Source organism: Pleurodeles waltl, chromosome 1_1 (genome assembly GCF_031143425.1).
Source record: "Pleurodeles waltl isolate 20211129_DDA chromosome 1_1, aPleWal1.hap1.20221129, whole genome shotgun sequence".
Taxonomy (NCBI): Eukaryota; Metazoa; Chordata; class Amphibia; order Caudata; family Salamandridae; genus Pleurodeles; species Pleurodeles waltl.
In genome coordinates this window covers 1,002,596,445-1,002,614,770 of record NC_090436.1, presented here as the reverse complement: position 1 = coordinate 1,002,614,770, position 18,326 = coordinate 1,002,596,445, and the positions used below count along the sequence as shown (strand labels likewise).

At 43.0% G+C, this 18,326-nt stretch overlaps 1 protein-coding gene across 1 annotated transcript in view; it reads left to right on the top strand.

Moving 5' to 3' along the window:
- The window catches only part of LOC138291252 (serum albumin-like), a 153,631-nt gene that overhangs the window by 81,072 nt on the left and 54,233 nt on the right, over window positions 1-18,326 (top strand). Inside the window, exons 9-10 of the mRNA XM_069230305.1 lie at window positions 8,799-8,931; window positions 11,661-11,758. Of these exons, the coding sequence (XP_069086406.1) occupies window positions 8,799-8,931; window positions 11,661-11,758 (231 nt within the window). The remainder of the gene's footprint in view (window positions 1-8,798; window positions 8,932-11,660; window positions 11,759-18,326) is intronic.

Sequence of the window (18,326 nt, the reverse complement as noted above, 5' to 3'; positions counted from 1 at the left end):
GCAAAACACAAAGCGATCCCACGCCACCTGAGAACCACTCAGGAAGCTGTGTGTCGCAGGAAGGAGTGCTGGGGGCCTCAGCTGTGCTGTGCATGAAGAACTTTGTGGAAGGTTGCACACGAGCCTTGGCAACTGCAAAACAGGAGGTGCACAGGGGTACTGTCTTGCGTGGGAGGCAAGCTCTTACCTCCACGATGTTGGACATCTGGACCATAGCACCATTGGGACCACTTCAGTCTACCACCCATGTTGCTGGATCCACGCACTTCTGCAGGAGAGGGGACCCATGCCACCAGTTGTCGCTGCAGAGGGGTGCCTGCTGAAGGAGGGAAGTGACTCCTTCACTTCGAAGGGAGATTCCTTTGTTCTTCTGGTGCAGGCTGAAGACTGTCTGTCCTCTGAGGATGCATGACCTGGAAACAGTTGCAGTTGCTGGCAGGAGCTCTAGATACAAGTATGCAGAAGTCGTCATGGCTTCTTTGTTGCAGTTTGTAGAGTTCCTGAAGGGTCCTGATGCAGTTTCGGAGGAAGAAGGTGAAGTAAAGGATGCAGAGGATTCCTGCTGGAGTCTTGCAATCTGAATCTGAGGAAACACCCAGGTAAGAGACCCTAAATAGCACTGAAAGGGGGATTAGTCTGCTACACAGGTAAGCGCCTATCAGGGGAAGGCTCTGACATCACCTGCTATCAGTGGCCACTCAGATGCTCCAAGAGTGCCCCACTACCTTGGAACCCAAGATGGCAAAACCCAGGGACACTCTGGAGGAACCCCTGGGGTGTTGATGGACAGGGGAGTGGTTACTCCCCTTTCCTTTGTTCAGTTTTGTGCGAGAGAAGGAACTGTGGGTCACTGAATCAGTGTAGACTGGATTATGCAAGGAGGGCACCATCTGTGCCCTTCAAAGCATTTCCAGAGGCTCTGGGAGGCTACCCCACCATGCTTGTAACCTCTATTTCTAAAGGGGGCAGGTATAACACCCCTCTCCCAAAGGAAATGCTTTGTTATGCCTTCCTGGGCTCAAGCTGCTTGAGCAACTGGAGGACAGAAACTTGTATGTGAGGTGGCAGCAGCTGGGGCTGCCTGGAAAACCTCAGAAGGCTGGTATGGCAGTACTGGGGGTCCACTGTGGAGCCCCCAGAATGCATGGAATTATTCAACCAATACTAGAACCAGTACTGAGGTATAATTCCAAGATGTTAGACACCTTACATCTCCATATTCACTGTTACGATTGTGCAGCTGGACATGGGTATTGACCCATGTCCGGTGCACGCTTAAAATGGCATCTCCACACTTACGAAGTCCAGGAAAATGGTCCTGGATGACGTAGGGGTGCCTCTGCTAGTGCAGGGGTGTCCTCACACACAGGTACTCTGCACCTAGCCTTCAGGGTTGAAAGGCCTGACATAAAGGTGACTTATAAGTGACCTGGTGCAGTGTAAATGGCAGTGAAAGGTTGCATACACCATTTCACACAGGCTGCAATGGCAGCCCTGTAGAAGCCTTTGAATGGGCTCCCTATGTGTGGCAAAAGTAACGCTGCAGCCCATAGGGATCCCCTGGAGCCCCAATGCCCTGGGTACCTAAGTATCATATACTAGGGACTTATAAGGGGTGACCAGTATGCCAATTAGGGATGAAACACTGGATTACCAGTGTGCAGTGACAAAATTGAGAGGAGAGATAGCATAAGCACAGGGGTCCTGGTTGGCAGGATCCCCGGGACACAGTCAAACACACTGACATCAGGCAGAAATTGGGGGTAACTTGCCAAAAAGAGGGTACTTTCCTACACTGATCATAATTACACATACTTAAATTTGCATGTCCATACTCTTGGAAAGCTGCCACTATTGAAGTTTTCCAGCCACTGTCCTATTTTGTTTTTTTTACAATTCAACTAACATGGATAATGTGTGCCAAATATAGGAGGGATTTACAAATTTTGTTCTGCAATTTTTGTGAATTGAATCGAATATTATTAAAGCTAAAAAGCCTTGGGCTGGAAATCACTCAGCACCTTTAGTTCTAGAAAATAAATAACTAAAGATCTCTTTGCTATAACAATGGACAAGTTATATAAATTTTACCAAAAGTACAGACGAGAGCTTGTATCAATTTAAGGACTATTTTAAGCTAGAAATGTACCTCTAAGTTTTCTCTGTTCTTCAAGATTAAACAGAACAAGAAAATGCCTATGTAAACCAGTGCAAATTCAGAATACCTTATTCATAGCATTTGGTCGATACCATCAGACCTATTCTGAAAAGCTGCAGTTTCATGAAGACATCGATATAAGACTACCATTTATGTAATTGTCAACATTTTATGAGATTTGCAGACGCCCACAAATTTTTTTCGGGGTAAACTATAGTTTTTCCTCATCCCACACCTTTGAAGTTTAACGCTGCAACTGTGAAATGTCCTTGAGGAAGAATATCCACCGGGTCAATATTATCCTAAATATGCCAGTACTCATATTGTATATATATTTTTCTCCTGGATACAAAGTATATTTGTGAATTAAAAAAAAAAATCTACCTTCCTCTTACGTGGGAATACGCACCTCAATTATGCTTTAGTACCCAAAAAGTCAGGATTTGTGTTCAGCATATATGCACTGCCAAATTCCATATTAGTGTCGTTTTCTCGCCTCCTAAATCACATACAGAAAATAGACCTAATTGAAGTACCTTCCACATTAACCCCGTAGGGCCGGAACATTTCAGACATCTTAATTCTCTGACTCAGGGTCTGCGATTTCTAAAAATCAAATTCACGTTTTGCAAGTAAAGTGTGATTGATGTGGGCAGAGAACATTTTTAATTTAGGCACATACATTGGGTGCGCCCTCCGGATCGCTCTGTTAAATATTGTCTCAGTGCTAGATGTTCTTGTGAAAAATTACATTATCTGCGTTAAATTAAAAACGCTTTCTAAGTCTGGCGTTTTGATTTTTCCAAAGCATTAGAGCATACTGGACCTCTGCTTATCCACAAACAAACAATTTTAATGAGGGTGTTTCAAAAGTTGTGCTATCCTTAACCATCTTAGACCCATATTTATGAAAAATTACGCACAACTGTGCTAGCGCAGTTGTGCATCAAAATAGGTAATGCCGCATAATGATGTTTCCCAGTGGCATGTCTGTGCCATTTTTATTAAATGGTGCACCATGGCGCTGAGAAAGGGCTAGCATCATAAAAAATGACACTAGCTGGTGATGGACGGTGCTACAAAAAAATTACACCAGTGGGCCAAAAATTATGGTAGACTGATAAGGCGACAAGATTTCTGCTGCTAGTCAGCCTAGCATTATTTTCTGGTCACACAAGCAGCCAAAAAATTATGCCTGTCCAAAAATAGACAGGAGACAGTGCAACAAGCACAGTGTCCAACACAGAGGACCTGTGTCCCCAGGACAACCCCAACAGCACCTCGTGTAAGAGACCCCCAGTGGCACACTACAGTCAAGAATGTATGCTTATGGAGGATGGGCTCCCTCCACTTGCAGTGCCTTTGTGGTGTGGGTGTTGGGGATGCTGGGGTGAGTCTCTTGGAGCCCAAAATAGTGACACTAAGGTGGACTCCAAGGTGTTTGCAGTGCATTTCTTTATATAACTGTGCTTAACGTCACTTTAATGCCTTGGCTGACCAGGCGTTACATTTTTGACACAAGCCAGTGTTAGCGCCATTTTTCCTAGGCATCCATCTTTCATCTCATTTCAAGACTGGTCTAGCAACAGAATATAATTATGACGCTAGGTTAGCGCTGCTTTTGCTTAAAAAATAATGGCGCAAAGGCGCCACTAACTTTTCTTAAGTATGGGCCTTAGTTTACAACATACTGATTTCATAATCGTGGGACAATGATAACTTGACATTCTAAATACAATCTTTAAATACCAGTTTTGAGGACCGTTCCTGGCTTTGATAATGTTTGCTGAGCATTCAAAAATGAAATGTAAACAATAAGTTTTGGCCTGTCCTTTTCATTTAGAATTCCTTTTTGGGTACTTATAAATCAAGAATAAACACTAGAGATGCTTTTTAAACACATCTGTCTTTAAATGAAGTGTCAACCATATTTTTTTATCAGTGAGTCTTTAGTCCTATAATGGGGCACATCAATTGACTGATGATAGCATAGACTAAAAATCGGACATTTAGTTGTTTTAAACAAATTCAGGGCCTGATTTAAGAAAAGTGGCGCTGCATCCAATGCACCGTCACTTTTCTTGCACCCCTTAGTGTCCCCTACCGTCACCATGTGTTCGCTGTATTTAATATATGATGCACCATGGCGCAGGATAGGGGCAATAACATCAAAGAATTTTGGGCCATATTTATACTTTTTGAAGCAAAACTGCGTTAACGCAGTTTTACGTCAAAAAAATTAGCGCCGGCTAACGCCATTCTGAAGCGCCATGCGGGCGCCGTATTTAATCAATGACGTTAGCCGGCGTTAGCCGCCGGCGCTGCCTGGTGTGCGTGGAAAAAAACAACGTACACCAGGCAGCACCGGCGTAGGGGGATATGGGGCTTGGGCGTCAAAAAATGGGGCAAGTCAGGTTGAGGCAAATTTTTCGCCTCAACCCGATTTGCGCCATTTTTTTCGACTCCCAACCCCCATGGAAATGACTCCTGTCTTAGCAAAGACAGGAGTCGTGCTCCCTTGCCCAATGGCCATGCCCAGGGGACTTCTGTCCCCTGGGCATGGTCATTGGGCATAGTGGCATGTAGGGGGGCACAAATCAGGCCCCCCTATGCCACAAAAAAAATAAAAAATAAATGACTTACCTGAACTTACCTTAATGTCCCTGGGATGGGTCCCTCCAGCCTTGGGTGTCCTCCTGGGGTGGGCAAGGGTGACAGGGGGTGTCCCTGGGGGCATGGGAGGGCACCTCTGGGCTCCTTCAGAGCCCACAGGTCCCTTAACGCCTGCCTTTTGCAGGCGCTAAAAAACGGCGCAAAACGGGCGTACGTCATTTTTTTTGACCCGTCCACTCCCGGGCGTGAATTTTGCCCGGGAGTGTAAATACGACGCACATGCCTCGGAGTAAATTTTTTAGACGGGAACGCCTACCTTGCATCTCATTAACGCAAAGTAGGTGTCCACGCTAAAAAATGACGCAAATTCCATGGACTTAGGCGCTAGACGCGTCTAACGCCAAAGTATAAATATGGAGTTAGTTTTGCGTCGGAATTGCGTTAAAAAAAACGACGCAATTCTGGCGCAAACGGAGTATAAATATGCCCCTTTATGCTATTGATGTACTGTGTGGGATTAGCGCTAAAATGTTGGCGCTAATCCTGCACAGTACATAGGGGCCCATTGAAAGCACAGGTGAGCCCCCTTTTGACGCCTGCTCTGTGCAGACATTAAAAGTAACCACAAAACAATGACACAGGAGACTCCCTTAGAGTATCTGATAAAGAACATTACTGTGGGGTGAATTATTTATTGGGTGTTATTTATCACATGTTTTTGAGGCATAACAGCCAGAGTTTGTTGCCTACTGCACCAATATACACATGCTAAGACAAATATCATACTGTTTCCTCAGTTAAATTGCACCAGGTTTTGGGCAACCGAAATTCAATAGAAGGTGTGATATTTAATGCATCCAGTAATTACCAGATGAGGAATAAACCATCAACTCAGAATTCCTATCCCTTGGTAAACATAGGTTTACACATGGGTCAGAAAATTCGGACTTGCTTCTAATCAGTGCCCTAGCTGTATTATTTATATTGAAGTATGTCATTGATTAGAAAATATCTTAACATGATTAATGGAGTACAATAGACATGTAGGCTATTTAGCAGTAATTCTACTTCAACTCACCTACAATTAAATAGATGCTTGAGGTGTAAAGTAAGAGAGAGCACGCAAAAAGACACAAAAACATATACATTGTTTACATTGCTGAACATGTCCACCAGATGTGTAGCTCTGTTATTGGAGGATGAGAACTCAAGCTCCAAATCTAAGTTACCATCCTGTAAGTCAATCACAGCATTTCAGACTCACTTGATCAAAAATACAGCTGTAATTTCTTTGCTTAACCAGTACACCGGGTCCCATCTTCTTTACCCACATTAGAGCATATGTCATCATTGCAATAGCACTGACACCACATTCACTTTTTAGGCTAACATGTACAATTTTAGTTTCATGTCAATTAATATATGGAAAAGTAGATTTAATAGTCCATATGTCATAGATCACACACAGATATATATATCTCAAAACAAATCCCTTTCAGACATTTGAGATGAGCAAATCTAGAGTGTTGCAGGGTGCTCCTTACTAGAGTTGCTCTCCACCTAAACTCAGAACTACCCAGGGTTCTATATTCTTTTTTGCATATATATATATATATATTTATATTACCTAGTAGTTATTGTTAGGACCATGTTTCCGCAAAAAATCATTTTGACTTGCCTGTATCTTTGGCACTGTTTGACAAATCTTGACACTTTTTGTTAAAAAAAATATTGCAGTGATTATTGTTGTGCACAGACAGTTTTGTAGTGATCTGTCAAGCGGCGGCCAAGAAAAAGGGGGGGGTCAAAAAAGTTGTGTTTCACATTTAAATCCCATAGGACCTTTAGACACGTCTACAGCCCGAACCACTGGACGGATTTACACCAAATTTGGCAACAAGCTAGTTTTTGGTACGCAGATTACGCTTTCACTTATTTGGTGAAAATCTGTTCAGGTGTTCTTTTAGAAATTTATGGAAATTCAAATTTCTTTAGCCACAAAGTATTCACAAGCAAAGTCAAACTTGTGCAGGTAAATTAACAGCTCTTGTTGGCTGCCAACACTTCAAACCAGGAAGTGTTGTCAGCCATCTTGGGACTTGGTTTAACCCGAGACCCTAAAAGAAAGTGGAAAAAGAGAAAATGAGCAAGGGTAGGGACAACCTGACCCTTAGCTCTAGTGAGGGGGTTGTAGAGGGATCTTCTACAGCAAAAGAGCATTTTTTTTAACTTAAAAAAAACAAGCACAAGCTCCTGTGTCTGTTTTTGATAGGCTCTTGGGAGGGCCAGGTCACGGAGGCATTCATTATTTTGAGTGTGCGGGAGCCTCCTGCCCCCCCACAGCCTTGGCGACCACCACCTTCCTGGGGTGATTTTTACAATATATATGCAGGGGGCAGGGCACACCCCAGGGACCACCACCTCCCCAGGGCAAATTGCTTTCCTTGTGTGATGGAAGCCTGTCTGCCTACACCACAGCCTGGGGGACCACCACCTCCCCGGGGCTTTAATTAATAATCAATGTGGTGTGAGTGAGCACCCCTCCGACCTCCACCCCCGGGACAATTTCAAATTTTGGTGCTGGCGGCTGCCCCCCAGGCCCTAGGAACCACCACCTGCCCAGGGCAATTTCTAACTTTGTTGTGGACCCCCTTAGCCCCGGGGACCACGAACTCCGTGGGGCAATGTGAATGTTGGAGGAGGGGCATGCGTCCCCACTCAAGGACCACTGATAGGCATAGGGACCCCCACACCCAGGACTGTCTCCTGCTATGTCTCAGGGTGCCCACCCCCAGGACATAGCTGTTTTCTATGGCTTGGTTGCAACTCTGAAGCTGCAGTCAATCCACAGCAAACACTCCGGTTTCAGACAGGTCCCACTGTCTGAAAGCAGACCTTTCACCTCTGTCCCCTGTTAAAGCAGCTCCTTGCTTGCTGAAGCAATGGCACTGGGGTGCCAGATATCCTGTAAGGAGCATTTTGTTTACATAATAAATATATAAATAGAAAAATATGTGGGGACCGTAGGGGAGCTATTGACGGCTCCCCCGCAGTCCCAGATAGCCCATAAATGGTTAACAATAAGCTCAAAAAAGAGGGAGCAGAGAAAAGCAATAGTTAAGTGTGAAGGTCACAGACCTTCATACTGAGTGTTTGAGTCCAGTTGGACTCATTTCCCTCTCTTTAATTTTTTCTACAAATTGTTATTTTGTTTTAAATGACAGATACATTTTTTATTTTAAATTGTACACAAATATCTCATTCTAAGTATATCAGACATCAAAGCCTAAAAAAGTATTTATCTCTCTCCCTCTCACTTTCTTTCTCTCTTTCTGTCTCTCTTTAATCAATTTCTCATTTCTCCCACTCGCACTGCTGAATTTCTATGGTTTTGCATTAGTAAATTTGCAACCTAACTATAACGTCTGTGTAACCTTTGGTTTTTTCAGTGAATATATATATATATATATCGAGGAGCAGTGTGAGATTGCCATAAAACAAACAAGTGAGAATTGTTTAAAGTGCTTGAAAATATTTAGACATATCTGAACTATGACTTTTTCTTGAAACTGATGGTAAGACTCAAACTCAGAAGGGTAAGGACATGGAATTGAGAACTCATGGGCATAAGGAATGGTTACATGAATGATACATGTCTCAGTGATAGGGTGAGGGGCATTGATGAATACACAAAAGAATGGTTAACCAGACAATGGCATTTTAGTGAAGTTGTTTAATTTCCACATTTCACATGAAACTGACTTATACACATATGCTAATATGCATTTTGCTATTTCATTCCTCTTCAAAGAATGTGTCACTTTTATAAATACCAAAAGACCTCCTACTTGTGCCTTAATTCAGAAAAGGTACCTCAGTGGCAGGAGCAGGAATGCCTGGCCATGTCGAATGCATCTTTGAGACTCACTCACAAGAGAACACATGTACACCACACCATAGAATGAGCAAGCTAATGTTGGAGAGTAGTATTTCCTCAAGTGGTTAATTTTTCTTTTTCTTTTTTCAGGTTCACCTGTGACTATGCAAAGAGACACCCCAAATTCTCGATACAGCTGCTTTTGAGAATCAGCAAAGGTTACGAAGACCTTCTGACCAAATGTTGCGCTGAGGAGAAATCTCACGATTGTTTGGTCAAAGGGGTGAGTTCCTGTGTTTTCCATTTTCTGCAGAACAAATCATGGCAATGTTGGTGCATCATGCGGCGATTGAGAAATGAATGGCTGAAGGCCCTTACGCTCTCCCTCTTTCATAAGTGTTAAATATTTGAGGATAATTATCTGGTTCATGGCAATCTTTAAATTGCTGTTAATTCTTGTGATTTTTCATGGGAATGCTGGGGGTCCTTGAAATATAATTACTGTGGTCTTTCCGCAATTGTATTAGCCCTTTGCTTCATATACCATCCAATACCGTGTTTTTTGTCGTCTCACTCAAATCGTTATTTTAGTTCTTTATTTAGGTGTCTTGAAATTATAGGCTAATAAAGGCACATCTTCTTACTTGTTTGCTAAAAAAATATATTTCAGAACCTATGGCGACCAATCAATTCTCAAACAGTTGAGGTTTTTAACAGCAAATTAATCACAGATCACTTGCATGTCTCCTTGGTTTTTAATGATAAAACAATCACATAAATGAATAACTTCTATATGAAGTAAATGAAACTCCTATTGGGCTCTCATTCTTCCATTCCAACTTGCAAAATCCGATTGGAATTTACTTTATCCGCGCTACACACAAGACATGGCATTTAATGCCAGGGAAGACACCCTAACTCATCAGATTTGCTACGAGATGCAATTATCACAGGATCCCTCGTCAGTCTTGAGTCCTATAGCAATAAATAAAGTTATAATCCAGAATAATTTACCTTTGCTGCCGTTCCTCTGCGGCTTCTCACGCTTTCAATCATGCGGTCCCTGAGGGAAAACTTTGAACAGACTGACCTCACTAACTTATTGCAATATAATCATTCTGATTAAATTTGTGACACCTACACAAATAATCACCAGGACTAGTATCTTACACTTTAAACTACGGTTGCAAAACCAAGGGGCAGATTTAGGGCACCGAGTGCAGTGCCACTTTCCCTGTGCCCCTTAGTGCCCCCTACCGCCCCCTACCGCTAGCATGTGTACGCCGTAATTAAAATACAGCGCACCATGGCGCATGGTAAGGGGCAAAAACGTAATTTCTCATGACGCTATGCATCAAAATACAACTGCCCCTGCATTTATCCAATTGTAAATTTCAGCAGGAATGACGTGCTATAATTTACTTACAGACACTTGCAAGGGTGTGGCGTTTGCAGCAAAAGTCATAATTTCGATATGTGCAGCCCCAGGTGTTATTCCATATATCCGAAATAAGGACGCTCATAACCAAGACAAAAAATCATAAAACGTTATTGCTTCAGGAGAAATGTCAATTAAAACTGATTGAAATCTTAGATTGTTTATCCTTTGAAATGGCTGCAAACAGGAAATGAGATGGAAGGCCTTCTGAGTTTTCATACATGCATTTAAAAAAAACTGTAAAGTGTTCTTTTGTAATTTACATGCAAATGAGGGTGGGCTGTTCTACAAAATTTTCACCACTGAGAAGATTTATGTACTAATCCTAATCTTCTATTAGATTGCTATTTGTGTACTCCTGAAGTCTTAACCTGAATCTTGCATTTTTAAAGTAGTGTTCAGTATCACCGAGATACTGTTTATATACCGGAACATATAAACCATCTTGACATGGCTGTTACACTGGGGACGCTTTTATTGTTATTGGACCGTGAGGCACTGATTATGTTATATATTTCTGCACTATATTTTTAATTGTTCTGAAATTGTTATAGGATGTGCTCCGAGCATCTGACATGGATCATAAGATAAGACTCTGTGTTATGGAATAGTTGAAATATGTTCTCTAGTCCTGCTTAGTGCTCTGTGCAACACTCAAGGAGGTCCTTTGCATATTTAAAGTCAACTGACACGCAAATAATTTGATTTACGAATGAAAATAATTCACAAAGGTGAAATTGCGTTTGTGAAACTATTTACTTAGTATATTGTTACCCCACAATACTGTAATATCTTACATCTGCTGTCCTACTCATATTCCAGGGAAGAGGTAGCTTGGAAAGTCTGAGAGCGCACATAAGCTCTCAAGCTTGTGGATATTCATAAACGTTTGAGTAACTCATTCCCACCATAGAAATGGTGGGTGATTCACTCCTGTCAAAGGCAGGAGTAAATCCCTTACCAAGGTGGGATTGGAAATAAACCCCTTAAAACTATTGGGGGCTAAAGGGCAGGTATTTCTGGACAGGGAAAAATATTTTCCATACGGCAATTAAAAAAAGGAAAAAACACAGTTAAATGATTTTTAGGATGTAAACCTGAAGGTTCAGATTTATAAATATGAGAATCGAACTCCTATCTCAAAGGCATTTCCATAGTGTGAAATAAGAGAGAACAACAAAATAGGAAGCTGCAGCTCCTAAAGTTAGGGGGCAACCAACATCTAGGGCCTTTTGAAAATCTGTGAGGTGGTCAGCACAAAAATGATATTTTTTGAGGCTCGAGCCAAATTTTTCCTAGATCCTGTTTATTGCTCTACGCTGCTGTCAGAGGCACTGACATATCCTAACGTTTCTACGTCATAGTGGTGAAGAAGTATGAATTAATGTTAGTGTATTTTCAAATTATGACTTTAAGAAGGAACATACATTATCTTAAAAAGTTTGTGATGCAGAAGGCCGTTTGCCCTTTTTATTAAATGCCAGTAGGCTAAAGAAAACAAACCTTAACGTCTCTATTCTTTATTCTTGAGCCAATCTGTGTCCATATGGCAACTGTTTTTTATTTGTTTTTAGGATCATGAACTGAAAAAGGAAATTGACTCAGGCAAATCATTACTTAAAATGACTTGTGATACCTTCGGACAACTGGGACCCTGTTTATTCAAGGACAAGTGAGTTTGTTTTTGTAAATATTGCCATACTTCAATTCGCTGATTTGTATCTCATAAAGAATTATTGTGTTCTTTCATTAGTCGTATATATATTTGACAGACCTACACAAAATCTCCCATCAAATAGCATAAATCCCTCTAGTTTGTTAAATTTTGTTCAGATCGGTCCGAAGAGGTAAGGGCAATAAAGAGACATCAGAAAAGTTCCATTGCTACTGTTAATCTCCCTGGCAAATTGTCTCCACTACAGCAAACATTTTAAACTTTACAATTTTTAAAATCTGTTTTTGTTGGTATTTCATATAAAGCATACAGGACAGAGGAGCATCTTTACAAGCACCTAGCGCCACCTTGCAGCGCCCTAGCATCTTTTTTTTACACTAATACAAAATTAAGGTCTTTCTGCCTCACTGTATCTACAAAGTGGCACAACGCTTGCATTGCGCCACATTGTAAACTCTAGTGCCAAAATTTTGCCAGCGCCAGGAATGATGTATGCGAGGATGGCGTTCCAACGCAGGGAGGTCCGTAAAAATGGCGCAGTGAAATTTACAAGATTTCACTGCTCCATTATTTTTGGTCATTTTTATTGTCTGCTCAGAGCAGGCTTTTAAATGGCACACCCAATTTACTAAAACAAATTACACCATAGCAGTGCTAAGGTTGTGCTAGGGGCTCTTAAATTTGGCCCTTTCTCATTAAAAAGATGATCTAAGTCAAGCCCTGCCAAGTTCAACTTGGTTAATGGGGGAGTGGAAAAAGTTAGAAATGGTCTGCGTAACTGTTGGAAATTGCCCTTTCTGCAGGGTCATCCCCAAACCTTTTGCCTTTTACCCTCCACTTTTTTGTAAGTATTTTTCCGTTGGCCTTAGGAGTCTGAGCACTTTGTCACTGCTGACCTGGGCTAAAGTATACGTGCTCTCTCTCTAAAACATGTTTTGATTCGTATATACCTAATTGCCATATTTAATTTACTTGTAAGACCCTTGTAAAGTGGTGTAGCATATAACCAGGGGGTGTAAATTGAATGCTGCTAGTGGGCCTTCAGCACTGATTGTACCACTGTTAGAAATTGTGTCTCTAGTTGGCAGAGGTGTGCATCCCCTCAAAGTAGGGATCACAATCCTAGTCATGGTAAGGCAGATACACAACCCAAATTAACCTGTCCTCACTCTCTGGCAGATTGGCACAGAACAGGCAGGCTTAACTTAGAAGGCAATGTGGAAAGTATTTGTGCAACAGCTAATTTACAGTAACACAGTGAAAGACACTACAAAAAGACTCAACACCAGGTTAGAAAAATAGAGAATAGTTACCTGAGTAAAATATAACCAAAACAAGAAAAATCCAATCTTTAGAAGTTGATATGTGAATTTTTAAAGATTAAGGGCCTGATTACGAGTTTGGTGGTCGGCAAACCTGACCGCCAGACCAGTGGCGAGGAGACCGCCATGGAGCTGGCAGGCTCCCCACCGGCCTTATTATAACTTTCCCACTGGGCTGACGGGCAGTCAGCCCAGTGGGAAAGGTGCAGCAGCATTGCGCTGGCTCATAATTGAGCCAGCGGCAATGTTGACGCACATAGGGTGCACCAGCACTTTTTAAATGCACACTGTCTGCACTGCAGCCAGTGTGCATTTCACAGGTGCTGGGCAGGGGGACCCCTGCACTGCCCATGCCGTGGGCCCTCCTGTTGCCCCCTGCACTTGTTCTCCGCCAGTCTTTTCATGGAGATGAAACCACTATGAAAAAGCTGGCGGGAAACAAGGTTGTAATCAGGAGGGCAGTGCTGACTTTGGTGCCGCCCTGTCTGATTGCAGCCAAGATCGCCGTCAGCCCGCCGGGATCTTGTGTCCTGGCATTGACGGCGGTCAGTTGGCGGGTCCGCCCACCAACCTTGTAATGAGGCAGTCAGTCTGCCACAGCTGTGGCGGTCCAACCGCCACCGAGATGGTAGTGATCTTTGGACCAGCTACAGAACCCATGCAGGGTCCGCCGAATAGTACCTTTGTTGGAGCAACAGGGGGCAAGTCAGAAAGCCCTTGGAGACCCCTAGGTTCAAGGATGTAGAGAGAAAGTCGACTCTCTCTCACTGCAGGACAGAAGCAGCAGGCCAACACTGCAAACCAAACAGCAAAGTGGCAGTGCCTTCTGCAGCACAACACACAGCAGCAGTAGGTCAATACAGCAATGCAGTTGCAGAGTGGCACTCCCTCCTGGCAAACTGTCCTTTGTTCCAGTAGAGATCTGATTTGGTGGAATTGGGGGTCTCGTATTTATACTCTGGTGACCTGGTTCTTGAAGGTAGGAGAAACTTCCAGCCCTTCCTTTGAAATGTAGAGATGCCCTGCCACCCATGTCCTGGCTCCAAGCTGACTTGAGTGTCAATGTAGGGTTGTTAAACTTTATTGTGGGTGAACAGGACAAGTCCATTCAAGTGAGAGGCAGTGCTAAGCTCCGACCGATCAAGCCAATTAATGGCCCATTAAGGCCCATCATGTCACACCTAAACTCACTTTATGTAGAAGTCTAGAGGGAATGCACAAAGCCCAGCTGTCATTTACCCAGATGAGTTTTCAGAGACAGGCAGAGGTACAGAATGGTTAAGGTGAAACGAAATGGCAACTTTTTAAAAGGAAACAAACACAAATGATTAACGGAATGCAGAACCAATCAAACGCTCACCCCCAGTCACAGATCTGGGTTTAATCCATCAATTTGTTTGGTCACCACGCCACCCCAGTTTGGAAACAGCTGTATGCAAATCAGTCTTGACCCTGCTTCCCATGAGAACAGTCTAGCACAAACTGCTAAGCCAGTTCCTCCCTGGACCAGAAACAAGCATCCTGGGGCGGGTTTCAGGGTATCACCCTTCATTAGCCAGACTAGCTTGAATCCAGTGGCCTAGTGAGCCCAGGACCCACGTCTGGGCATAGCCGGCGGACTTAGGCAAAAGCAAAAGCAAACAAACACAAATGATGGACAGAATGTGGAACCAATCAAACATTCACTCTCAGTGACAGAACTGGATTTAATTCATCAATTCTTTTGCTCACCATGCTACCCCAGATTGGACACAACTCTATACAATTGAGCATTGACCCTGCTCCCCATGGAAACAGCCCAGCCCAAACTGCCAGGCCAGGTCCTTCCAGGACCTAAAACAAGCATCCTGGGACCGATTTCAGGGTATCACCCTTCATCAGCCAAGCTAGCTTGAATCAAGTGACATAGTGAGCCCGAGACCCAAGTCTGTCTGAGCATACCCGGTGCACTTATGACAACAAAAGAAACAACCGCAAATGATGGATGGAATGCAGAACCAATCAAAAATTCACCCCCAGTGACAGATCTGGGTTTAATCCATCAATTCTTTTTCTCACCACACCACCCCAGTTTGGACCCAGCCGTATCGAAATCAGTTTTGACCCTGCTCCCCATTGGAACAGTCCAGACCGAAATTCCAGGTAAGATCCTCCCTGGACAGGAAACAAGCATTCTGGGACCAGTTTCAGGGTATTACCCTTCATCAGTCAGGTGGTGTTTTCATTGTGTTACTTTGTGTTTGTTGCACAAATACTTTACACATTGCCTCTTTAGATACGCCTGACTGCTCTATGACAAGCTACTAGAGGGTGAGCATGGGTTATATTTTAGTGTTTATTTGAGTGTGTATCTGATTTGCCCTGACTACAGTGATGGTCCCTACTTGGACTTGGTGGATAACCCATCCAATTAGAGACCCCATTTGTAACAGTAACTATATTTTAAGCTTATAGCCAATCCCCATGTTAAAAAGAGTTAGTATGTAGCCATGTAGGTGATATTCTGCTTCAGTGTTGTGCCAGAAATGGTACATCAGAGCCAAGACCGCTGTGTGGGTCAGAAATGCTAATCTGATCCCAGTAGTAATGCTTCAAAGGGGATCAGTATTCAATTCTCGAAGAGCCACCCACTATGGTAAGTATGGCTTGCTCCCATCGTGCTTCGACTATGCTTTACCTCATTATCAACCCAGTAAATACCATGGATAGTGGTATATTAATAGCATAGGAGTGTACATCTCTTTAAAATGTTTCATAGGCAGATTGCAAGGTAAAAGTGTATATTAAAACTGCAGATGTGGCAACAGTACCATTTCAGTCAATGCTATTCTGCCTGTTGCTGTGAAAGGTAGAGAACATCAAAAGGTGTCCTGGGAATGGAGTTCTTACTGGCCTTTCTACTTTTCCCTCTATCACATCAACTTCAGTGTGATAGAACTTATTCCCTTGTTATTTTTTTGCTAAGCTGTGCTTTGAGTATTGCGTTTGCGTCACAACTCTTAGTCAAGTCTGTCACTTCAAATTGTTCAGCCCAGTCCCATAACTTAGTGGGAAACAGAAGTGTGTATCATAAGGCCACCTCTCTGAGCTTTTTATTTAACTTCTGCAAATTGGCACTGTGGTGTTGCACTGCCAGCATGCAATCTGGAAATGTCAATTTCTTTCCAAAGCCAACTTTGAAATGTCTTTTTGATGAGTCTTATAAATTATCGCATCCTTAACTCTTCGCCTTTACCAGTTTGGCAGTGGGCCATCTCCTTTGTATCCTGTCCGGGAGCTCACATGGGACTAGAGTCTTAGCCAGCCAGTTCTCTATTGACTGAGTGGGGTTGTCTCCCTTCAAACGCGCAGGGAGACAATAATGTGGACATTGTTTTGTCTGTCTCTCCTCTCAATGTCTCCTGCCTGGCCTTTCAAAAAACGCACTTGAGGGGTGAGTTATAGTAACTGTTTCTGTAGCTCTAATATCTGACGGTGAAATTCTTGAAGTGCTGTTTCACTGTTTCACACTCTTTTGGATAACTTGTACTGATCCTCCATGAGAAAGCCTAGGTCTAAAGCTACTCCATCTACCTTTGCATCAAGTGTGGTCTTGTTATCCATAATAGTCTCCAGGATTCTCTCTAGCATTACAGGAGGTGGGTCTAATGTCTCTGTCATTCCTAAAGGGTCTGGTCCAGCTGTGGGCATAATTATGTCTGAAGGGTTGGAACTTCAGTTCTAGGGGTTAGAACTGTTGGAACTAGAAGAGACCCCTGGTCTCACAACAGATTTGGAGTGGCCCATCTTGCTGAGAAGCACCAGCCCGCCTCGCCTAATCGAGGGCAAAGGAGGAAGTCTATGAGATTAAAGCATATGAACAAAATTGGGGGCACAGATTGTTGGGATTCATCCTCTGAAAAGTGAGGTCAGGGTGGGTCCCTTAGTGTCATGTTAAGAATCTTTTCAAAGGCCCAGATAAGAAGGAGTTCAGAGCATGTTGTGTTGGTAGGTATCTGACTGGCATTGTTCTCAACAATGATAGGGCCTACAGAGACCTCTCTGAAACATGGCTGCCTTCCACATCAGCTTTTCCGTTCCTTCGTCACAGAATCTGATCTATCAAGTCATCTGTAGAAGGGATTATTAAATGTGAGAGAAACAGGCACAATCAGTGGGTGCCTCAGAGGTCAGGAACCAGGTCAGCAATGGGATCCAGGGGAGGTAGCTTTCTAGCTGAATTCAGGAGGGAACCCTTCTTCTGTCACACAACATTAGTCAGTTTATTGCAGTGTGTCTCACAGTGCTAGGGGGCAAGGGATGCAGTCGGAAGTCCATCTGCCAGCAGGAGCCTCAAGAACCATCATCAGGCCGTGTGGATAAGTAGCCCCCCAATTTACATTGCACTTGACATGAAAACATGATGTTAGTGAGAGGAATGCCTTTGTTTCCTTTGCTGTAAAGCTAAAAGGTAACTTTTGTGAAATCTGCATTACACAAAGATACTGGACGGGCTTTGGAGAACTAACAAGTAACTATTGAATATTTTGACTGTTAATTTTCAGATCTTTCACAGATCCAAATCATTGAATCCTCTGAGGATAATATATTTTAAAAAGAAAAAAAAACATTGGAAGATTTCAATGTTTTTCCCTTCATCTAATGTAGGATTTTTGGGGACTTGAGCAACCTGGTTGGCTACAAATATATTTTTTACTGCTCCAGCCCTTCCATAAGGTCAGGCACCAAAAACTGTGCCCTGAACATTTTTTTTTGAGGAGAGGTTATAAGAGACTTGGGGGGCATCCGCTGACATCAGGGAGAATGTGGGTGGGAACTGGTCCCCTAGGATCAGACACTCTCCTCAGAATGTAACCTGACATTTTTCTCCAGAGATTCATGGTTCCAGCTTGAAGTCAGTGGATCAATAAATTTGTGTGTAGATCTACAACATTTTTGAAAATGTAATTACACTTTGTTTTGCAAATCCTGAAAACGTTTCAACAACACAAAAGTCATAGTGCAGTTAAGCAAGGCAGAGAGGATGAACCGTGATACTGTGGAAGGCATGGAGTGGTCATGCCTGTGAACTCAGAACCAGCAATTTATGGCGCAAGGCTGCACACAGTTGGTTCAGTGAGACAGGGTCCTTTCTTCAGACCAGGTCCTACTTCCATGGCTTACGGCTGTGTGCAGCTGGTTTGAATGCAAAGATACTGGGAGATGGCCTAGCCACAGTCAGTGTTGTCTGCCCATAGCATGCT